The sequence below is a fragment of the Pieris napi genome, chromosome 24 (genome assembly GCF_905475465.1).
Source record: "Pieris napi chromosome 24, ilPieNapi1.2, whole genome shotgun sequence".
NCBI classification, from domain to species: Eukaryota; Metazoa; Arthropoda; class Insecta; order Lepidoptera; family Pieridae; genus Pieris; species Pieris napi.
The window spans coordinates 55556-81582 of record NC_062257.1 but is presented as its reverse complement, the minus strand read 5'-3'; the positions used below and the strand labels follow the sequence as shown (position 1 = coordinate 81582).

At 34.5% G+C, this 26027-nt stretch overlaps 1 protein-coding gene across 2 annotated transcripts in view; it reads right to left on the bottom strand.

Moving 5' to 3' along the window:
- Positions 1–22817, bottom strand: part of LOC125061831 (division abnormally delayed protein) — a 115285-nt gene extending 92468 nt beyond the window's left edge. Inside the window, exon 1 of one of the 2 annotated variants that reach the window (XM_047667449.1) lies at positions 22548–22817. In XM_047667449.1, the coding sequence (XP_047523405.1) occupies positions 22548–22671 (124 nt within the window). In that variant the 5' untranslated portion in view covers positions 22672–22817. The remainder of the gene's footprint in view (positions 1–22547) is intronic. The other variant, XM_047667448.1, reaches the window with a different exon arrangement.
- Between the last annotated feature and the right edge of the window lie 3210 nt (positions 22818–26027).

Here is a 26027-nt window from a genome sequence, read left to right as displayed (position 1 = left end):
ACATCTTCGTGACGCTAATATTATTATTATTGCGTTTCATCCATACAAAATTTACCCTCATGCGCCTAAAGAAGTTTCCCTTCAAAAAAAGGAATTTAATTCTTCTATGGCTTGCTCTCGCGGACATCTAATTCTTAGTTCGACTTTTCTAGCCTCACGTAGGTACGAGAACTTTCGACAAACAAAGCCAAAGCAAATCTTATAACTGAACAAGTAATGCCCCACTGCCAAGTGATGTAACAATTTCTTAAAAATACTGGTTAATTAAAATATATATAATTTCTGTTTCATTCACATCAACTTAATTAATAAAAAGCCCGCCCCCGCCTCACTTCAAGTATGTGCTTATTAAAAGTACTTACACAATATGAACAGCCATAACAGAGATTTGGTGAATGTTAAATGGAATACCGCTACTGAGAGATCGGCAGGGTTGCTATTGATGATGATACGACATGTGTGTACTGTAAAATACACTTTAATTTAGAGCAAAAAGGGCCAATTTCAATCCCGATGACCTGCTCTAAGTAGGACCAGTATGTTGCAACGGCCTTTATGTGCTTTCATAAAGTTTATTTAAAACAATAAGCTTTTCGGTTTGAAAACGTATTCAGAATGTTGAATGTGAGTGATGATACGCTTTCTGTGCATTTGGGTTTTTGAAGGAATCAATTGTTTTTGTTAAAAAAATAATTTAATATATTGTCTTTTATTGACATAACTTTTAGACATAGAAAAACACTTTTTAACGGATTTGAAGTTATGTTTTATTATAAAGGTCGGTTAAATTTAAAATTATGTAAAATAATTATAAATTTATAATGAAACATAACTACTTCAAATCCGTTAAAAAAGTGTTTTTCTAAATTTAATATATTAAATAGTCAAGATTCCTTATCTTGACTTTGACAATAATAAATATCAATTACAAAAACAAGACAGTGTACAACATTTATTAGAATAATCAGAAACCAATTTTTCACCTACGTATTTCTTTTTGAATGTTTTTAGTAAAAGTTTCATTTTAAATTGTTACTATTTTGGTATATTGCAATATGAAAAATATGGAACAAAAATGTGTAAGGTGATTCGTAAGTTCGCATAATCTGCCACACAATTTGTCTTTAAAGGAATTTTACATTATTAGTCAAATGAACTGGTCAATTCTTATATTATTTGCATCGTACATATCACGTCATTCGTTATTAAATTTATATCAACTACAGTGTCTCACGCAAATAATCATTTATTGAATAATTTTTATCCTAAAGTAATACACCAAGTCGATTTTTAAAGACTCTAGTCGGAAGATCTTTTAATTCTTCTGGTAAATTATTCTAAATCTTAATGGCCATACAAGAGGTGTTTTTTCTACAATTCGCTAATGATTACTAATTATAATAATCTTAATGAAGACCAATATTCCGTTTATTACCTACGAGTCGTAACCAATCAACGTTTTCTATTTAATTTATTTAAAGATGATATCACCAACCACTGCGCGTGTCAAAGAGACATGTAGCAATTAAATGGTCGCCATTTTTTACGATAATAAAGACCAATAGATATAATTTACAGTCGGACATTTGAATGTCGATTCGTATCTAGAGACGCGAATTGTATAAAGCTCGATCGAAGATATGTCATATGTTCAAGTTTTTATAATTTAGATATCTTAGATAGAAGTTGCCTTTGACAGTACAATTGAATACAACTATCGTGTTTAGTTCTTACTACTGTATTCAGTACAAAGACTTTTAATTAAATTGTATTAGAGAATTAATTAAACTTAATAATATTTAAATTACAAAAAAAACACTCAATTAATAATTTAACCAAAGCAATCCGATTATAAAGATAATAAGCGTGGAAAAAAAGGCATAGCACTTCAAAGCCCTTTCGCACAAATTTTGCCCAGAAATTCTTCTGTTTTTTGGGGGATTACCTGTATAATAGGTAACATTTCCATATATCCTCTAACAAAACATGAGTGCAAGAAGACGGTTGCACTGTGGCTACTGGACAACTATGGGGATACAGAAAAAATGCTAACAATAATTAAATAGTTGACTATAATATTGATACTAAATTTTATGTCAAATATTAGGTATTTATACTATAATGTGTTAGGTTTATTAGATTTACAATTAAGTAATAATACATAGACACATACACCCACCCACACACACACTCTAACACACATACACACTTACACATACCACATGTGGTTTCCTTATATGTATATCCTTATAAATATTTTTTTGTTGCAGCCTATATAATAATGATTGTTTATTCTCGCTAAATTTTTCTCTACTTTTTATGACCTGTCGAAATCCGAAGTGGTGGAGGCCTGATGACCTGCAATACAGGTACTCTTACCTTTAGCAGGCATCAGTCTCACACAACCTAGCATTTTCCCTAAATAGAAGAAAGACAATTATTTATAATATAACTGTCACTTAGTACATAACTAAGTTTTTGTGAGAAAAATGAATAAAGATTATTATTATTGATTTCCTCCCGTTTCGACACAATATAAGCACGATTTTCACGAGAAGATTACTTTTAATTCGCTGCCGTGAGCCTATTTTGTTTTTAATAAAGGCAGACAATATTTTATAGACCATTATACATATTGTTGTGTGAAATTGTATCACTAAGCGTGTTAGGAATGTCAGGTGAGCCCCGGGAATGTCAGGCGAAATCTATGCACTCTGAATAGAAAATTATCTGTGAATTAAGTTTTTTTATCTGTATTTAACGCAAAAGTCAAAAAGAATTGGAGACATCTTACTTTAGTTTTCATAATCCGGTTGTAAATGTTATAGATTTGGATATTTCACCACTGGAAAATGATTATTAAAAGATGCGATCAATTGTGAATTATAAGCAATGTTAATAAAATTTGTCTTAAAGAAACAATATGATTTCACTAAATATCAATTTGTACCCCTTCCTATTTTCATTTCCACATTACGAAGTTTCACTTCTTCCGGAGAGTCTCCACGCACTATTTTTTTTTTAATTTGAAACATACGACGTGAACACTTTCTGTATTGAGAATTTCTGTAATGGGCCTAATGACCTAGGTTCTACTTGAACTTGATTTCTAACTTTCCATTTCACGAACTAATACTCTATCAATGAATGAATTATTAAGAAATACAAACAACTCTTAATTTTCACCCCTCTACGATTTACCCATATTTTTTATTATAGTAGATAGCTATTTTTATTGAACTAAAAATATGTTTCCTAGAAATAATATACATGGCAAATCATCGATTGCGGGTCAGCTAGTTGTATATATAATTAAATAATAAAGTAAAGAAAAAATGTAAGGGTAAGATAATTAACGTAATATTAAGGGCTCTATAATTGAACTAACGGCACATGTATAGTGTATACAAACTAGGTACTTAGTTCGCACTCTCGCCTCGCTTTAAAATCTCTTTCGTACATTCTTGCAGTCTTCAGGCTTGAACGACAACTCACCGAAGCAGATCACCGCTGTACCGGAAACATTACTCAACAGATAGTACCTTTGTTTTCCGTTTGTTGTATGCACAAACATATTTTGTTTACAGCAAAGAGGTTTTAATGTTACATAAACTCTTTATTAGTTATGATTACTGGAATGCGGTACGTTGCGTGGAGAGCTTGGAATTTCTGGTAATCTTTGTCGTTCTTTTAAAAAGTCTTATTACTCGATTTCCAAATAAACGTTTAATATAAACGCTGATAGGTCATCCTTTCATGAAATTGAAATTGAGTGTATTTAAAGCGAAATCAACAAATTGTTTGCATACACGAAATTTTTTACACTAATTTCCTATTTCTGTGTCATGAAAGTTAAATAGCTTTATCACTTAGGGGTTTGAAAGGTAGATAGTACCCGATTCTCAGACTTACTAAATATGCATAAAAATCACAAGGATCGGTCGAGCCGTTTCGTAGTAGTATGGGAACGAACATTGCGACACGAGAATTTGATATATTAGAAGAGATAGATTATAACCTTCTTCTGCAAGACATAAGCAACAACGTTACTTCAAAGCAATAGGTTTTAATATTGACTTTACCACGCAAATGAAGTGAATAAAAGTTAAAAATATTTTCAAGTTTGAATTTGAGGAATAAGTAGTTATAGCGGATATCATTACGAAGTCAAAAGTATTCAGGTACGTAGCTATTGCGTGGTTCGTTAAAAATAAGCTGTACCAGTCGGTACTGCTCAGTGCTCACTACGAATTGGAGTTAGGTTGTAAAATCCGCACTGCGTTTATTCCCGCGAGGTTTAAACGCACGAAAGATTAACAAATGGCTAATAAAACAAACGAATTTGCGCATTGGAGCACATTATTCTGGAATGTCCCGAGTGCCTCAATGTTCAGGAACTCTGATAGATACAGGATATAATGCTGAATGGTAGCCAAAACGGCTTTGATTGATTGACTTGATAAGTCACCTAACTAGAGTAGTTACGAGTTTACAAAAGACAATCTTAGAACATAAAAACAGACCAAAAAAAATATTGAATACTAGACTCGGCGAACTTCGTATCAGGTCTATCGGGCGATTGGACCTCATACCACAGCTATGAAACACACATTTTTGAAGGAATCTATAAATATTTGACATATACAGTCGACTCTCGATAATTTGAAACTCAAGGGACCAGAGATAAATTTCAAATTATCAAGAGTTCAAAATATCAAGTGTTTTAATAACCACGAGGGGGAGGGGCGACTGAAAGAAATAAGAATTTGATTAACATTTGTTACTTATTATTTCTATATTCTTATTATGTATTAACAATTATTATAACAATTATTCACAAATTTTTATTTCGAAAAGAAGTCTAATCTTTTTTTGAGTGAGTGACTCATTTATGTAAACAAACGACAGGTATGTGCATGATAAACGCTTCAAATTATAGAGAGTAGGGAAGACCGGATTACAAATTATCGCATGTTGGCGAGCAAGATAATACTTTTTCAACTTCAAATTACCGAAGGGACCAATTATCATTGATTTTATTCAATTTATCGAGTATTTTTCAAGGGACCGGAAAAAAAATTCAAATTAGCGAGAGATTCAAATTAACGAGTGTCAAATTATCGAGAGTCGACTGTATTACTAAAAAGACATCTTATCAGACACACAGATTTAAGTTTCCCGTTTAAAACTACCCTGATCATCCACAAATATTTCAAGATTAGCCAAATCGGTCACGAGTTTAAGCGAGACAAAAGAACAGCAAGTCATTTATATATATGTATAAGTTTAGCTTTGCTATGTACCCATACTAACTCGAATCTCCTTAAATAATAATAATGAAACTAATTTTTATAACGTAAATATATAAAGTCCGTTGCACCTTCATTAATTTAATTGATGTATAAATTAAAAGTACATTTAAGTTGGAATGCCAATCTTACATTTGCAATGAAGAGCGATAAAAATGCTACAGTACTTTGTACCACTTAGCAGCTTAATATAAATTAAAGTACGCATTTTTAATTGATTTTATTTTACATATTTTAAGATTCTCTAAATAAGCTTTAATTTGGTAAAGTGAACTGGGTACGGTCGCTACGACTTGAATTACGCAACCATTAATTAATGATTTAAGGCAACTATACTAATAATAATAACTCATATTAATCTGAAAGAAATGCTTTACATTCCACAACTGGCGGATAATATTCCAAAGCATTATTACTATGAAAGATGTAACAGAAGATGTACTCGTATTTGTGTAAAACTAAACTAATGACGAAATATTTGACGACTCATTGGTCTAGTGGTTAGTACCCCTGACTGCGAATCCATGGGTCCCGGGTTCGATCCCCGGCTGAGGCGAACATCGATGTGATGAGCATTTAGTGTTGTTCTTAGGTCTTGGGTGTTTAAATATGTATTTATATGTATATATATCTATAATATGTATGTATATCCGTTGCCTAGTACCCATAACACAAGCTTCACCAGCTTAGCATGGGACTAGGTCAATTGGTGTGAATTGTCTTAAAAAAAAAATGATAAACGAAAATGAATTTTCGATGTAAATTATTTCAATTTGTTGTACAAATAATAATTAAAGTATATTACCGCGTGTTGGTTTTGAAAATTGCTTAATCTACAAAATAAACTAAGAAATTTTAAAAGATAATTTTTATTAATTAAAAGTCGGCCGTCGCGAACCTCTTTACAACGGAATTCATGAACATTTTTGAGAGAAAAAACAATGCTCTTTTCTTCATTTAAACTTACTAGGTCAAAAGACTAGGCTACTGTAAGTGTATCTTTTTATTGAATGCTTAAGCGTATATAAATTCCCCACAACAATAAAAAGGACTTTTACCTCTCTTGCCTCTCAACCGGCATATATTATAAACATAATTCTAGGATCTAGCCTTTTAGCATTCTGAAAGTGCTGAACAGGGGCCGTTCAAGTATTACGTAAGCAGATTGAGTGCAATGTATCCCCCCCCCCCCTTTGGTCAGAAAAAGTAAGCAAAGGTCTCTAAAATTAAAATACAAATGTATTAATTTTTGTAGGAATCCTCGAAAATGCATTTCATGCAATGTGTGGGTAATATGTGTAAAAAGTAAATAATTTCTGTTGACGTACTCATCAAATAAGAAAATCAAAGACCCCCCCTCGCCCCTCACCCCTTAGTGCTTACGTAAGATTTGAACAGCCCCACACCGGAGCCGGATGAGCCGGCTGCACGCACGAAAAAACATGACTCATGCGGCGTTACATCTGAGGCGTTCCATTTAAGGCTTGAAGTGCAAGCGAGACCACTCGTTCCGCGCTCTCGCTTGCACACAAAAATTGACATAATTGTATTTATGCGTACAAAGAGGTTTATTTCTCATAACAAAAAAAAGTATTTTATTTAAATGAGAACAAATAAATGTAACTTGATCAATTCAATTGTGATTTCCATTTACCTACTCTATTACCATACAAAATATCTATCAAACAAATCAAATTAAAATTTTCTTTTAAAAAAATGCAACCATTCCATTATGTATTTTCTTATGACGTTGTCACGTTCAACTATCGTCAGTAAACCGACTTTACAGACAACCGATTTTTTTTTTGTTCAGGTTTATAATAATGTTTTAAAATTTGCACAAATTATATACGGGATTTATCAGCTGGTTCAGCTGGTACCGGACTCTGATGATCTTTCTCTCTCAGATGGGTTGCACCGATTTCTAATTACGATTTTTTGAGAACAGCTGTCAGGAAAAGAAACAACGCCATAATTATTTTTTGAAGTTTTACTCCTTTTGGCGCGTTAGGGAAAAATGATGAGAGTAAATTTTTACGATGCGCGCGCACACCGTCACCCTGAAGTTAGCTATAGTCAACCTTTTAGTTTTTTCCTATTGTTAATGTCGTTTTTTCTACAAACGTAGAAATTTCTTCGCATTGTTTCGCCAAAGAAGATAACTTCAAACACACGTTTTTTTTCACTGATTTACCTATAAAAATTAGTTCCAACAATAGCAAACAGAACGGTACTTTTTGTGCCGTTACATGTGAGCTAATATATTTTCAATCCGAAATAGAGTAACTCTAGAAAGATATTAAGTTTGAAAAGGGTATTCCATTACAGTGAAGTTCTATTGTTGTACGTAATTTGAGCCATTGTGGACCCTTGCGCGGGTGACCCGTGACCCGAACCGGGTCAAGGTCTATGTGTGCATTTGTTTGATATGTCAAGTGTAATTGGGTGAGCGCCAACAGAAAAGGTATATTTTAAATGTACCTTGCATTTGTTGTAGATAAATATGGCGGCTTTAAATTCATTTACAAACAAATAGATTTAATACAAGTTTAGATTGTGTGAACGGGTGATTCTCTTATAAGAGGTAACTATGGTGGCAATCTATTTAAAAGTGGTTTTTTAATCTATATGTTGCTATTTTGTGCAATGAATCACTTCTCTTAAATATCCTTTATTAAATAACATTATAATTAAATGTCTCATTAAAGCATATTTTTGTAAAACTCGTTATATAGTCTAAAAAAGTCTCTACCCTGGCCTGTCCCCTTACCGGTTTCAGCTTAACTAGCATACAATACATACAATATTTGTATTATTTGCTAAAACAAACTATGTTTACCACAAACTTAATTAAATATACTTAAATATTATATATATACACGTCCGTGCGATGTAACGGTTTCGCAAGGTCATTGTGTCTCTCCACTGGTAAGTAATAAAAGTTATAATAATCATTTTATTTATTTGCAATTCCTGTCCTAATTTAGTAATACTGTAATAGTCAAAGCTTGCTTTATTATTCATTAAAAACTTTCTTGGATAAACCAAAATAATGTATTATGTTATGAAAACGTCTTTCCCCTGGTAAGATTACTATCAGGGGAGAGACTTACTGACCAGGGGAGATATGTATCATAGTAATTGTGCCACCTATTTAATGTCTGTGTGTTGCACACGCCAATGTGGATCTGATTCTTACGGCACTATTCCAAGCCAAAGTTACATCAAAACCAAACCATCAAAATCTTCTTCAAATTTGTTGCAATAGGTGTAACGAACAGTGTCTATCGCGAGAATGCATTGTAAAAATAAAGGACTTCAATACAAAGAATTTGATATTAGTAAGCAAATTTTTGCAGAACGTGGGAATCCAAGACTACCAATATAACTGATCCTAAAAGGCATAAGACCAGAAAGGTGACTAAATATTTAAAAAAAGGTGATTCAATTTTATCTACGTGATTTGATTATACAGTTAAAAGACAACTTGGAGTATTTTCTTCACCATGAACTGAATATAGTCCACCAACATTCTGCTTTTAAAATTAATAAGACAAATTTGACAGTAAGAGAAGCTGTGATTCACGTGAACCTTAGTGTTAGAACAAAATACGCAGAAGAAATTCAAGCATTCCATTTTGGAGGTGCACGTCAACAGATAAGTCTGTACACAGTTGTAACTTACACGAATGAAGAGGCATCAGGTGAAGTAAAGACAACATGCTATTGTTCGATGTCACAGATTATTATTATTATACGCCTCCAGCTATATGGGCACACTTGCAGCAATTTTGAACAGCTTGCCACCAGAAGTAGAGATCCTCCATTTTTGGAGCGATGGACACAATATCGCAACAAATACATGTTTTATTTTCTTGTCACTCATTTAATAGAAGTTTACCCAGCTCTTAGAGACTTTACCTGGAATTACTATGAAGCTGGACAAGGTAAGGGAGCTCCAGATGGTGTTGATGCTGTTTGCAAAAGATCAGCCGACCTATTGGTAGCTAGAGGCAAAGATATAGCATGTCTGAGCGATTTGTCAGATGCTATTCAGAAAAACTGTCCTGGCATTAATGTTTTCGTTATGACAAAGATATTTTAGACAAAGACGCTTAGCTTGCTAGTGCCAAAACACTCATATAGACTTTTGCTGGTACTTTGCGCGTCCATCAGGTGTCATGGAACATTGAAGATCCGACAACATTGAAAATGAAGTCTTTAAGCTGCTTTTGCAATGAAGATATACATTGCGATCATTTTAAGCTTGGTGTCATGACATACTCGTCTAATCTCGTCTCGTCTCCGAGTCGAGGATGTTTACGTCCCTGATTCAGAGTCCGAAAACGAGACTCCTTTTGACATTGAACAAATAATAACTTCAAAAGATCGCAAGCACCAAATAAAAAATATTCAACAACCGTTGACATCCAAAGAAACGCTTAAAAACGGCGCATTTAGTCTGATTAATAATAAATATTATAAAAAAATGTTGCCTGATTATAAATTTCAAGAACAATCTTTGATAAAAGTTGATTATTTCAATTGTATTCTTTGTTTTATTGCTTCTAATTATCTCCCCTGGTCAATTACGTATCTACCCTGATCTTCATGTCTCTACCCTGCCTGATGTATTTACCCTGGCCCTCTAAAAAGTGACAAAATATGTTTTAAGTAACTTGCCCTTACGTGAGTAGATACACAAACGAGCCAAAAATCATAATATATATGTATAATGGATAAACTCCAACTTTTCTCCTTGGCCGTCTCCTCCATAGACGAAAAACCTCTTATATAAGAACTACCCGAACACAGTTTAAATAAGAAATACCAAGTATACATAAAAAGTGTCACAAAAGTATGATCCAAAACGAAGATTTGTTAAATGAAATCTGTGTAGTATTTATTTGCTCAACGGTATTCCTACAGCTACTCACTAAACAATATCTAAGCAATTACATTGTACACTAAAGCTCAAAACGTAATACACATTCAAACATAAAAAAGCACAGTTTTACCTATATATACAAAATATATAACATAGTATATATGTTTTTAAGTCAGGGCAGTCAATTAAACCGTTGCAAATATTTAAATAAGGATTACTTAATTTTGAAGCAATTATAAATAAATGTGCTCCATTATCCTTCGCTGTAAGAATTATGATTTTGGACAATAAACCTCTGCCGGAAGGTACGTACAATAGGTCATAGTATCATCCATATAACGAGGTATGACGTCACGGGACCTGACAGGAAGTGAACCATTTCACTGTCACGGATGAATTGATTTAATCTAATCGAGGCAATTGCCTCTCGACGGTATCTCGGCGAGTACTTGAAGATAAGATACCTCTCGCCGTGATAATTAAGTGCTTAGCGGCGATAATTCACTTCCTAAATAGAGACCACTTTGAATGTTTGCTCAAGAAATCACAGGTGAGAAACTACAAGTAGCTTCTAACAGATAGTTGCTCAGCGCATTCTAATACATTGTAGTTTGTTATCAACTTTCATGATTGTTCCTGTCCTGCTTTCAAAAGCATGCTGGCAAAGCAGAATTCGTGCAAGGATACGAGATAGAGAGATAATGTTTAAAGAACTTTATTTCTCATTACAAAAAAAATAAATAACATGAGAAACTATATATCGTCCTAATTATAGATATAGAGAAACGTCTCTAAAGTATTTTTATGTAAAGTATTAAAGTAATATTTAATGTCAGCAAACGTGCAAGTTGTTAGTTTGCAATAATTCGCTCATCCGCTGCTTCGCGTACAACAATACTGAAACACAATATCTAATATCACTAAGTAACATTAGTATTTTTATAAAAATTCTTCTCCGTAAAACTAATTTGCTACTATTTCTTTCCCTAAGCCAAGAAATTAACGTGAATGTAATTGGTTCCAGTTCTCTTTGATTTCGCAAATGCGTTGGACTTAGTGCAATGTAGACATTGATATATTTAAATAACATTCAGCTAACATATTACTCAGGGCAGGTAACCCTGAGTAATATGTTAGCTGAATGTTATTCAGCTGAGGAAGAGTCGATTGACTCATGACTCAGCCACATCGTAACGTGACCCGTGAAGCCCCTTACACTCTGATAGCCAGGTGGAAACCGACCCCTGACTTTGTCGCCTTCCTTTTCATACGGCCCAAATAACATTTATTTCTTTACAAAAATTTGCGGTTTATATTACACTAGCTGACCCGGCGAACTTCATTCCTCTTTACAGTCTAATAATATCGTGTTAACTTTAGTTAAACTTATTTTAGTATTTCATTATGGTTAATATTAATACTTTTTTTGCAAATACAGAAATGTTTTATTACTGGCCATTGCGAAAGAAAAATGGCAGTTTTACACATTAGGCCTCTTCTCTGTAGCGCCAATATTGCGATACTGCATGTTAAAGCACTTTTTGAAATACAATTTTTTTTGATGAGGTTAACACATGTCTTCGATCAAGATGAAAGCCTGGGCATCTCCTCATTCACCTCAAGATCGGAATTTCTTGAACTGGCAAGATTTCGATGTAAAATGATGAGTAGTTTTATCAACAGATGGCACCACATGCTGTATGCATTCGTAAAATTAATTACTTAATTTATTTTTAATCGATACTTATACGACATTTCACTAAAAGAATCTACCAAAAAAGAGATAACTAACATCGGTCCAGCCGATCTTGAGTTGGTAGTGTAACTAACACGACTTTGTTTTATATATTTAGATTTGTGAATTGTATATAAGAACTAAAATAGTGAAATTAGAAAAATTTTAAACACACTGTACCACAATGTACGGTTCGCAACCAATTTTATATAAAATAAAGCCTCAGGTCCCTCGTTTTCATATATTCTTAACATGAAAAGCACACAATTATTTGTCGTAAGGATAGGACATATGTCAGTCAGTCAGGTGAGACTTATGTCCTAACGATATAGATAGATATATATCTACAATACTTTTACTTTGCCTTTACAATACATCATAATACGCACTTGGCAAAAACTCACATCAAAATTTACGAAAATAAAAATATGTATTACGTACACACACTTATATGTATTAGCGTTGCGTAGAAAAAAACTACTCAAGATATTTACTATTTAAGATAAACATCACACATTATATAGATAATTTATGTGTAACTCTCGGTTTTGGCAGCGCACGCCAGAATAGCTCGCAGATGGTAGATTTTTTCCTACTTGAAATTTTGGACAAATCACACAATATCTCTATAAATTGTAGCCTATGTGTTAATCTGACGTATAAGCTATATTATTGAAAAGTTTCCTTAAAATCCATTCAGTAGTTTTTACGTGAAAAAGTAACAAACATCTCTCAAACAGGATTTCTTATTCGGTTCTGAATGTTAAAAAACCTGTTAATTTGATGTAAGTCTCTTTCTAACTACGATTGGTGAAAATAATAGTCAATAATATATAATAATAGTAGTTTTGTATGTATTATCCGTTATTCATTAGAATGTTTGTTAATAGTATTGTCTATAATCAACGAAATATTATATTAAAATCTGTGAATCGAAGAACTATTTCTAAGAATCACATTAATATCCGTAGTTCAAGTATAATAACCTTTTTATAAATATTGAAACCGTCCCTGGCACGAATAATATTCCTCGGGGAGAGAATGAAGTCTGAAAACTGAATCGTGACCTGAGATTTCTTGAAGCATTTCATTTCTCTACCTTTATAGCGAATATGAGAGCTTCATGTCTCTTACGAGGTCGTTCCATTGGATCAAATGTATTCTTTGAAATAAGCAACAAAGGTTTTCTCATTCACATTCTTATTCATATATAATACCACAAACATGCTTTTTGTATTTTAAATCTTGTTTCTGTGTGTCTTGAATTATGTGTATTGCCTTTTTTTGGCTAACGTATCTTTCGCCGACAGAGTTACCCCAGTATTGTTTTATCTTTTTGATATGATTAACAAAGAGAACAAAAGAGAAAATCAAGAGATGAATGATCGAGACAGCTATAATTATAGTTATTCATTCAGACATTATTGTCAATAACAATCACAGATGTTATTCGAAGCGATTATTAAGGATTTTTAATTTAATTTATCTATTTATTTTATTTGTTCAGATAAAATAATCCATCATTATGTTAGTAAAAAGTTACAGAGTGTTAGTATATTATTATTAAAAACATAAAACTCATGAAAAAGTCTATGCATACACTCGTCGATCTGAACCGACAAGTGTACGCACAAAATGCCTCATGATAGGCGAAGACAGGTCATCTGCCACAGTCTTCAAGGTGCTGTTCCGACAGACCCGTATCCGATTCAACTGAGATCCTGTCTTAATTCTAATAATAGCCCAGAAATCATCACATTTCCGAAGCACTGCAGAAATGCAGGCGCTGCAAGCATGCAACTTCAAGTCTAAAATGAAATAAAATGTTTTGGTCGTAGGTTCAAACCCCGCCTATGCAACAATTTTTGTCTATTCAGCAGTTTTTCTGTCTATGTGCGCAGTTAGCGCACGTACGACGAAGGATAACATCTTGTGAAGAAATCGGCATGCTTTAGACGCAGGTCTTAAAGGTTTTAGCGCCATTATCTTTTTATTACGAAATGACTAAGTGAAATTGTTTAAACCAAGACTCGAAAGTAGTTCTCTCGATATCCGTAGGTATAATAATTACCGTAGCATAATATGAATTTCTTTTAATTTATAAATGGTAGACCTGGCGTCTCAACTTTGATTGATCTATGAATAAAAGACCCCTTGAATAAAAGTGCGTTTGCGCAGTGGACGGAAACGAAAAGCTTTTTTGACGTTACACTCGGTGGACAGTGGCCAGTACGATAAACGAAGCTGCAACTTCCTGGATTGTTCAAATGAAATCTGAATTAAGAACGAAACATTTCCTTACGATTTTACTGCCAAATAATTCAAAGATATATTGAAAAAGCAATTAATTTAAAAGCCTGACTTAGAACCCTTTTATTCATTCCTCTCCCTTTTTTGTCACGCAATATTCAAATATTTTGACCTTGAGTGGTAAAAATACAACAAAATCCAATATAACTATTATTTTAATGTTGTAATTATGAAATTGGCGAAAGAGATAGATTAACTAACTAAACAGACCTGTGGTAAGAAACTCTTGAAAGCACCTACAAACAGTGCCCAAATAGGGACATCAAAATTATCATTGACCGAGGCTGTGTTGGTAGAAGGAGTTGTCAAGGACCTCATAGCAATAGGTGTATCATGACATACACTGGTCACGTGATCCACCTGCTGCGACTAATAGAATAAACTGAAAGATCACTCCGGTACCAAATCGAAATAACCCAGGGAATCTTATAACCAGAAAAGGAAAGAGGCTCAGAGAACGCAGCCAAACACGATGGACCGACCAAGTAGCACAAAACCTAGGCACTAAAGTCTCTGACACCATTCACTGAGCTGGAGACGATAAGAGATGGAAGCAGCGTTTAGCTATCGGTCGTCAAGGCAGAATACAAAGTACTATCCGTATCAGCTCGACGTCCGTCGTTCCACAACTGAGCGTTTTTTAAGGCAGTTTTTGCCATGCACCACCGCTATTTGAAACCAGCTGCCCACTGAAGTATTTCCGACACAATTCGGCTTAGGGTCCTTCAAGAAAATTTAATTTTATTTTAATTATTTAAACAACTAACGGAACGTACCCATACTACGTGACCCGTTTAGGGGGGGGGGGGGAGCGGAGTCTTTAAAATACTAAGGTCAGTCACAGGAGCGAGGGGGTGGGTTTTTGTCACGTAGTCGATTTTACTGAGAGAAATCTCATACGTTTTCGACCTAAATTCGAAGATAGCGCGCAGTGTTTAGCGCTTTGTAACCTTACAGTTGGTGACGCTGACGCACATATGAAGAAGAGTAAGATAAAGATGAGTATGAGCCGAATTATTATTTTTTTCAATTTTTGCCTGTTTAATGATTGAAAATCATAATTATGAATTACTACGTGAAAACTAAAGGGGTAGAGGGGGGTTGGCATATACTACGAGTGGTCACCGAGTGGAGGGAGGGGTTGAAAATACAAAAAAAATAGGTCACGTAGTATGGGAACGTTCCCTAACAATACTAAGTATAATACAATCCAGTCGTTTCCTAATTGGGCCGTGTATAATTCCTGTGATCTTTGATCTCTGACTCTACGTATAGGTCTACAAGGGACAGTCGAGTGCTCGAATAATTAGCCTCTTATCTGTTAATTAATTCGAGACGAATCTATATAGGTATATCATCAATACGTCTATTTCATTTTGGGATCCTTTATAAATATAATAAGGAACAATGCTAAAATGCGATAATTTGTGTATTGCGTACACAAAAAACTTGGCGATTAAAAAGAGTGGCGGAGACTGGAGAGTTTATTGCCATTTCTTCTCATCCGTTCTACGCCCTCGATTTGAGAACTGGCAGTAAATTTAAAATTAGAAGCATTTCATATTTATTATGACGTTCATAAGTGTACATTTTGTTACCTATATGGATAAATGATTTTTGAATTTTGACTTGAAAGCCCAGTACCGCACCGCACCGCCCTTGGAAGTGCAAGGTTTCTATTCGGCCTATTGGCCGTCCATCTTAGCTTTAATTGGAACAAGAACAAGAGAAGAAGCCGTATCGTATTAATGTGATAAGTAAAGGAACTGGAACTAATTAGCTAAGGTCCCCCAACATTTAAATTCAAATGTTTTTGAATGCACTAAACGAGTCAATACTCCTTAGACAGTGCAGGGGTAACCGAGACTGTTGACTCCATTGTAAAATGTACTTTCATACAATGTAATAAACTATAAAATCGATTAAATATATTGTATATTTATAAGGTAGAGCCTGGTTTAGGGGAGTCTAAAGCATCACATTGCTAATAAACATTTAAAATAATTTAAACTACGACCGTTTCCGGTGCAATTCACGTTTATTTGTTTAATATTTCCGGTTTAATTCCATGCACAATAAATAGAAAATATTAAAAGTGGTTTTAACGTTCGTAATCGTTAATTAGATATAATTTATGATAAAGTCTATTATAAAATAACGGATGCACCCAGCCACTCGGTGGCAGTTGTGTTACTTGACTTATTCAATGAGTTTTAGCCCCCTACCCCATGTCCCACTGGTATTTTCTGAGTTTTTTTATTATAGAACAGGGGGCAAACGGGGAGGAAGCTCACCTGATGTTAAGTGATACCGCCGCCGCCCATGAACACTCTCAATGCCAGAGGGCTCGCGAGTGTGTTGCCGGCCTTTTAAGAATTTATATTGGATTATCCTCGTAGTTTGCCACCACACACAGTAGCAGTATAGTTTATACTCCCAGGTCTTGGTTTAACGGCGTACTTTTATCAGCCAAATTGGGATTGGGGCAGACACTATCTGTTTTATACCACAATTTTAAAAGCAAGTGAATTATCAATTATAAGGCATACGGTTACGTGAGGTTATGCTAACTTTTTAGCCAAAAACCACAATCGAATGTTTGCTTATATATAAAAAAAATAGTCACTGAGTACGCCACTCAGGCCTTGAACCTGAGACCTAATGATCTGAAATCGAACGGAAAGTAAATCAGTAAACCAATGAGATAATAAAAAACCAAACATTGATAAAATAGGTTAGATTGGCTTTGTTTGTTAAAGCTATACTTCTTTTGGTGCGATAGGGAAAAATGATGAGAGTAAATTTTTACGATGCGCACGTCCGTCACAAAAAACCGACATCCCGAAGCTATAGTCAACATTTTAGATATTTCTATTGTTAATTTCGCTTTTCCTACAAACGTAGAATACAATTTTTCAAAAGATTTTTATCTTGTTACGCCAAAGAAGTATAACTTCTAACGCGTGTACATAAGTAAAAAATAAAATAAATCAGTAGCGCTACAACCTCTTTAGGTCTGGGCCTCAGATTTCTGAATCTGTTTCATGATCATTTTTAAATCTAATAGGCAAGTAGGTGATCAACCTCCAGTGCCTGACAAACGCCGTCCACTTTTTAGGTCTAAGGCAAGCCGGTTTCCTCACGATGATTTCCTTCACCGTTCGAGCAAATGTTAAATGCGTAAATAGAAAGAAAGTCCATTGGTGCACAGTCGGGGATCGAACCTACGACCTCAGGGATGAGAGTCGCACGCTGAAGCCACCAACACTGCTCTGCTTGTACATAAGTACACACACGTTTTTTTCTTTTTAAAAGACGCTTCACCGAACTTTAGGTGTGGGTGAAATTGTTGGAAATGGTTTCCATTTTACGCTGGCAGCCCGCTAACGATGTATTCTCTTAATTTGGGCCATTCAACAGTATGTGAACCGGGTCGCCACGAGGACACTTTAAACTACCTGACTTTTAAAACAATTTTCGAGGCACAAAAGACAAATAATGCAACAATGGAGTGAATTTTCGTCACGTAATCCGCAAAAACAAATAGACTTTCAACTCTTATAGACAACAATGCCACCTAGGCGATAGCTTTGTTACAAATCTGCCGCCGGCGGTGCCTGCGCCCATAGCCAGGTACGCACATTCCGAACATAAAAACGACTGGTTCTTCTCAATGAAGACACCTCGAGACTCTGATTGCGACCAGCGATAATGGGAAGCTAATTGCTCTTGCATTTTTGTGATAGCGCTGTCATAATACTTGTATTGAAATTGTTGTGCCAGAAAACAAAATGTTATCGTATTCTATAACGAGATTATAAAAAAAATCATTTATTCATATAGGTAACAAAATTTACACTTATGAACGTCTAACATTAAAAATATATGAAATGCTTCTAATTTCACATTTACTACTAGTTCTCATTAAGGGCGTAGAACGGAAGAGAAGAACTGGCAATTAACTCTCAAGATTTCAGATCAGATTCAACCTCGTATCTAAATACTTGTCAAACTAGTATTTTCTTATGAAGTTTAAAGGTTCTCAAGTGCTCAAACCGTCTAAGCGCTCAGTAATACAATTCTTATACTTTAACTATTCTGCCTGACGACAAAGTGAAAAACGATCGAGCAGTATTAACAAAAAACTTGGCGATTAAAAAGAGTGGCGGACAGTTTATTGCCAGTTCTTCTCTTCTGTTCTACGCCCTTGTTTTGAGAACAGTAAATGTAAAATTAGAAGCATTTAATGTATAGGTAATTCTTTTTTGACGTTCATAAGTGTACATTGTGTTACCTATATTAATAAATGATTTTTGACTTTTAAACTTTTGACAATGTGAACCACAAAGATAGCTTCGGTGTTCGTCAACGGCCTACACAATTTTTAACACATATAGGCTAAAGCAAATTGGTCTCAAATGACCGGCCGAGTCACAAATTATGCAAGAGCCTTAACAAATTAATAAACGAAAATTTTACGAGAGGTTTATTTTAATTTTCTTAAATACAAATAAACAGAAAATATTCTGTACTTTTATAAACATACATTCTTACTTGAATACAGTGTCCATGACTGACTTTAATTATCTACATATTAATATTGGGAGACGTACTTTAAATCACTATGTCAAAGGGACATATCTTTTTAATTTAATCATATAGATATGTGTATAGTTTTATATCTTTTAAGGCAGTGTTATTTATTCTCGGCATGAGAGACTGTTAACATTGATAGTAAAACAGGAGCAGAATTTTCTCTACTCTATTTAAAAGTACTTACTACTATCTCTTTCTCTACTCATTCACAAAGTGACAAACAATGATATGTTATTATGTAGTTGCTCCCCTCACACTAAAAAATGGATTTTTGTTTAGTTTTTTGTAATTTAAATTTTTTTGATTAGTAATTGTTTTTTTGTAATGTTTGTTTTGTTTATTAATTGTTTTAATTGATATTTGTATGATCTCTACATGTATGTCATGTTTCACTTTAAGTGCTTGTCTCATTCAAAATTGTATTTTGTGTTTGTTTTTGCCAATGTAGCGGTGTGTCGAGCGTTGGCAAACTTTTCGTCAATAAAAATATCTTTATATATATAATTCTTCTGTAAGTGTATTATATGTCACTGAACTTCTCTCAAACGACTGGACCGATTTTGATGAAATTAATTGTGTGTGTTCAAGGGGATCTGGGAATGGTTTAGATTCACAAATCAGCCCGCCAGATGGCGCTGCAGTCGGTACTTTTAATATCCTAATCGCTTGAAATATCATGCAGGACAACGTCTGTGGGGTCCACTAGTATATATATATATGTGGAAAGGAGAGATGTGGGATTGTTCATATTTATCTTTCCCTTAAAAAGCCATAGCGTTATTAAATAAAACCCAATTCCGCGTCACTTATCCAATTGACGCTGACGTCAGCCAATTTGAATTGAATTGAAATTGCGAGTGCCTCGAAGCGAATTGACTCGTTTTACTCAAATGACATTCGAGGATACGGGGTCCTAAAGTAAAATAAAGTATCCGATTTCTAGATTAATTACGCATGTAAATTACGAACATTATTTTAATTAACTAAATACTGTAACAATTGGTCACTATTGACATTTATGATAAGCGATGATAGTAGAGTTCATCTGCGAATAATAATGTACCTGCAAAAGCGCAGACACATATTTGTGTGTCTGTTTAAATAGTCGTGTCAAAACAGGCAGGACGAAATTTAAATGCCACGTGCGGGCGGGCTTATAACAAATAAGAAGCTTAATAGTGTCTTGCTTGAATTGTCTAAAGGCCGATTTACATTATCTTAGTGTTTAGGAGAGTGCTTTAGTACAACTTGAAAGGCAAGTTCTTTAGCGTAGCGTTTACTAAAGCAAGTAGCGTTTACATGTTTCAACTAAAGTACTATCCTAAAGCACTCTCCTAAACACTAAGATAATGTAAATCGGCCTTAAAAGCGGTGAAAGGGCACTTGCATGTTTTAGAATAGAATTCGCCACTGAGCGCTAATAACGGACGTGTCGGGAGTCGAGGACTGGTTCCTTTATTGAGAGCGGCGACCTCCCGCGCCGACGGGAACAATGAAAGTGAGAGAGCAGGAATGCGCCGGGGCGAGGAGCGCGCGGAGGGTAGGCCGGTTCCCAGGCGCGAGCCGAGGAATGCCAACAAAGCCTCCATCCGCCATTCAACCGCCCGCCCCCGCCACCCATTTTGATAAACCGACTGCCTCGCCGTTTACGATCAAAAATTGATTCGATATTCAACAATGAGCTGTTAAAGCGTTTCTCGTGTTATTGCTCAGAGTGTACACTGGTTCGTTCATAAATACAGCCAAAGTTCACGGCCAGCGTCGGATAGCCGCAGCTGACTTATCGAGTTTTATTTGCATGTGTCTTACACTCTTATTACAATTGTATCGACCGCAGGCGACCTCTTGTCTACGTGCAGACATCGCGATATTCTAATGTTAGTTTCATTTTATCTATAAGAACTTCGCCAATGTCTATGGTTCGATACAGATCTTTAACGTGAATAAATTATTGACGTTTTAAAAGCTTCACAGACTGTTCCTTGATTCTCCTTTATACAATATTTTAAAGGAGTATAGATCCAATGGAAATTGTATTTTATAGTAAATGACTAATCACTGTCGACGCGTGAGAGCTCTAGCGCCAAGCGGACTGTTCAGTGCTGACACGTTGTGTAATGCAAACTATGCACCCCATTGCATAGTGCAATGTACACAATACAACGTGTTCAATGCTCATTATAGCAGGGCTGTTTAATAGAGCAACACGCAATATCAGATTGTAATACAAAATATTGTACAAAGTATGCAAAAAACTCAGTTTTGTATCGCGCAACTCGGACATACAACGACCAATATTTAAGCCTTGACTAGTTTAAGCTATCGCGGAATATGGTTAAAAGGAGTATTAAGAATATCCAAAGCACAACTTAGGTACCACTTTGTTAAATTGATTGAATAATTTTTATTTGTTTATTTCCTGTTGTAAATTTTTGAACCTTTTTGTAGTTAAATGTATGTATTATGTATTGGCTATATTTTCAGTATGACTGTTTGTTATTACATATATATAATTTATGTTAGCTGTACGATTACGAAATAAATAAAGAAATAAAGTCCGATCGGAATTTTGTTACCTAAACATCATCTGTAATCGAAAACATTGGTTGCTAGTTTTATATAAAAAGGTGTACGCCGGTATTTGAAGACCCATATATTATCTGCTATAATCTATACCAGACAGAACTTAAAGAAAATCAACCACGATTAGAGTCAACAATATTTTCCCTTAATATTGATTTGCCCGATAGACAATAGCATGTTTTCTATATTAATTAAGGAATGAATTGTAACAACCACTTGGCAATGACTTCATTATTGAGAACGTGCCTCATACTCGTATAATTGGAGTCCAGCTCTCGCCGCAATGTAGCCTCATGCGGTCGTCATTCGCCTAACCATTAGATTGTTCTTGTATTTATTCTGTATAGGATTACATCATAACAATGACGGCTCACGTTTCGCAATAAACCGACATCAAACAATTGTACAGGATCAAAGTAATCATCGGCGAGCGGCTGCAAGTTTCGTTTTGTCATTGCGATTATAATTAATATTTAATTGATGACCGAAAGTGCAAAAAATATTTGCATGTAGCGCGAAATTCCCGATATATGTTAAATAAAAAATGTGTTAAATAAAAAGTGATTTTTTAAATTCTCTTCAAGCATGTTAGGTTTGCGTGTGAGTTCTTGTCACATTAAAACCAGAGTTTTTTTGTTGGGGGCAATCTCTTGTCAGTAAATAAAGACGTTTTTTATCTAGGGCAATATAAATATAGCACGTCGACTGAATATATAAAGCGGACAACAAACACGTTGTAACATTTCAAATTGTATATGTGAGACAGAATAGAATAAAAATTTAAGCAGAAAATTCTCATATTAAAAATAATAAGAGTCACCGAAAGTAAAGAAACTTTTAAAATTTTTGAAATAGCTTTAAAGCTTCGTTCGAACGTAATTTTGTGTGTATTTCATATTTTTATCAATTAAAAGCATTAAATGTTCCAAGGTAAACATATTCAATTAATGGAAACATCTCTTGACGACAATCAGCGAGAGTGGAGGCGATAAGGTGACCGGCGTGAACTAATTATTTACCAATACATACTTTGATATTATATATTAAAAATTGTGCTGAACGAAGTGTTTTATATTGTATAATAGGTGGGATAGATTATAGGTGCTACGGTGTAGCAAAATCGCACCTGGCTGTTGGCTGTCATCAGCTGTTACGTTGTGTTTGACGAAGAAGTGTTCGAGGCAAGACGCAGGGGCGGCGGCGACGCAGCCCCAACTCGCCGCAAGACACACCAACACCGCACACCGCATTGCAAAAATCACAAGTTTTATTTACACAACACACGCGACTACAAAAGCGGCACAAGCTCCCGCATCAGAGCACATTCCCCGACTGACGGACGACGACTGGCCTGACGCGACCGCGAACCCACCGCGTTGCCAACGGAGTACGGACTGCCGCGCCTGTCTGGGGAATTAGCGAAACAATCGCCGACTGCGCTTGCCTTTCGCTAAATATATTTTTGAGATTTGACAATGTGTATTACTTGAGAACTGCTTCCGAAGGAGGACTATATTTATAATTTTAGATTATGAAGAGAGAATTTGTTATTTTCTTTTTGTACCGGATTGAGAGCTTTACTCTTGAAATTTCTTTAACCGACCACAAACATTCCGAAGGAGGAGGTTATCAATTCAACCTGTATGTTTTGATTGTGGCTCTAAACAGTATAATCGTCACCAATATTAATTATGATAAGCTATTTATTGGTACGATTATACGTTATTAGTTATATTTTTAATTAAATCTTTCTTTTTTTCGCTTATTGGTTTAGTTTTTAGAAAAACACAAACATATAAAATACTAAACCGAGGAATTTCACTTAATAAAATTATAAATCATTTACATTTTAATCAATGAAAATTCAATAGATACTATTCACTGTATCGTATAAAAATTGCGCTTACGTTAAAATTACTTAATAATTCCTAACATCTGGAGAATAATGAAGCGTCGTTTAATATTAGCTTTTACAGGCTTTCAGTCTCAGTCGGTAAATAAAGCGCAAAAGCGCTAGATTGTATCCCACCTAGATGTCATCGTTGGAAATTTGGAGTTGTAATAAAATTGCTGAAAGCATAAGATGTTTCAACTTCGCAACTTCTTAGCAAAGCAACATGTACTTACCAAATAAAAACAAATATATTAAGGAAAATGAATGGAAAAACTGATTCACGGGCTAACTAAATTAAAAACGGAGACACGAAAGAACTTGCAATTTATCTGTTATCATATCAAATTGATCTTCATATAATTTACGAACTGAATACTCGAGTAAATAAAGTTTTTTTGTAGTCTGTTTAAAAGTTAATCTTATGCGTTCGGGTTGAAGATAGCAGGCTGAATAAATCTGACCGATCTTATACTCCACATTCACGGCATGATTTTACGGTTAAATTAAAAATATGCTAAATACCATAGTCAAGCTTGCTTGTATATCGTTATTATTTCATCTTACTACAACTAATGTAAGTAGTTTTGTTTTATTATCAAAGAATTACATTTCGTTCAATATTTATGCTCTACTACTACGTATTGCTACTTCATTATAAAGCGCAGACAGGTTACTTTATTGCTTTGTCAAAGTTTCATGAAGATTGAATTAATAATTTAAATGTAAAAGTCGTGTCAGTGGAAATTCGCGAAGGCTCTGAATTCATTTCTTGAATCGAAATAATTCCCTTATAAAATATAACTCATTATTGGTTTATTGATTTGTAAGTTGACATAATTTTTGTTGACATGGTGATACATTCTCACGAAGATCAGTAGATACTATTGTATACGAGATGAAAACGTCTCAGTCGAGAACAGTTCGCGATGCCTGAAATACTTGGGGTCGTAATTGATTCCTTATATCATGATTTAAGAACTATATATACGTTTTTTAAATTTATATTTACTGTGGGTATACAGTAATATAAATTTACGTACGTCTCATAGTTTTACCGATATTGACGATTTACTCGAAATATAATGAAGAAATCCTAATAGATTCTTTGTCGACTCAAACAGTCCATTAAATAATAAATTGATTACGTTATTTTTATTCAACTACTTGAGAATGTAAGTGCGTGCGTTTCATAATACCTACTGCTGATAGAGGACAAATCTTTGCTTTTTTTTTTTAAATTATTATGTCATGTGGAACATGGTGTAATGGTTGCAGCTTCTTACAAACATTGTTTAAAAGAAAAAAACACGGCGATTAAAAAGAGAGGCGGAGAGTTTATTGCCAGTTCTCTGTCCGTTCTACGCCCTTGATTTGAGAACTGGCAGTAAATATTAAATTAGAAGCATCAAGCATTTAATATGTATTTCTTTATTGACGTTGATAAGTGTAACCTAACCTAAATGAATAAAAAAATTTAATTTTGTACATTGTTACATATTTTTTTCAAAAATAGAAGAAAACATCTCAGCAGATAGATAGAAACTATTGACTCCAGCTTAATAATTCACTTCTCGTGTCCCAGTTGTGGTTGTTGCTTTTTTAATAATGTAGATGTACAGTGTATTAACAGCAATTAATGTTAGTTATTTGGTTTTCGCGGTATAAAGGCCGAAATCAGTGAGTAGAATCAATTTTGTAGTATTATAAAATAAAAGTAACAAAAATATGTTAAAGCAAAAATTCAGCAACCAATTTGATTTTGTCCAGGCTCTTTGATTGTCCTATGGAGCAGGACCAGCATGTTTCCAAGCATTTGTAGCCATTTGGATATGCTCAACAAGACGGTCAGTTTATGCTGTAAAGGAACACGACACGTAGAAGCGCGCTTGGTCATCACAGTCAACGCGCAAGCAGAGGATAAATCGGAGAGTCTCACTCATCACATGAAACGAGAGTACCTACTATGTACCTATTGCATCACTAAAGACCTGTTTTCTGAGAGACAGTGGTACTTCTACGATCGTGCCTGCCCATTTGGCTGAAGCTCGAAAGTGACAGCATGACACCTCCACTAGGTTGTTCCTAGTATACATACCTAAATAACCTAACATAGAACCTATAGTTTATTGATTTGTTGATTGATTGATATCTTTCTTTTTCGTGCCTCGCAAAAGCTTAACATAAAAAAGCTAAAAAATGCTTTAGTAAATTTTTTTAGATTATAAATAACAATATTTATTATAAACTTTCTAAATCTTTCTATTGATTGGTCTTAAATAAACGTTTGATCCGTTGTGGATCTGCCCCGCGATTCTGTAACTCACACAGCGGTTTTCGCATCGGCGGTCGCTCTCAAATCAGTCGTGAAGCAGTCATTTTATAATTTGGCATTCTGATAAACAATAAACTACAAGCTCCCACCTTTTCAGAAACCGCTGTGTGAGTTCGAAAAGTGAGTTACAGAATCGCAGGGCTGTTGTTTGTCGACCTGTTTACCTAGTCCAGCCATAAGTTCTATTAAAAATGAAAATGCATTTTTAATAGAACTCGACTCGAATGTCGCCGTGTCGCTTAGAGTCCACGTACTATAAAACTGACCATAATGTTACACGAAAAAATATGTGGCGCGAAATCGAAAGAATGATGATGATGATATTAATTTATCCCTAATAGGAAAGGCAAAGGACTTTAGTCCATACAGCCATAAATCGA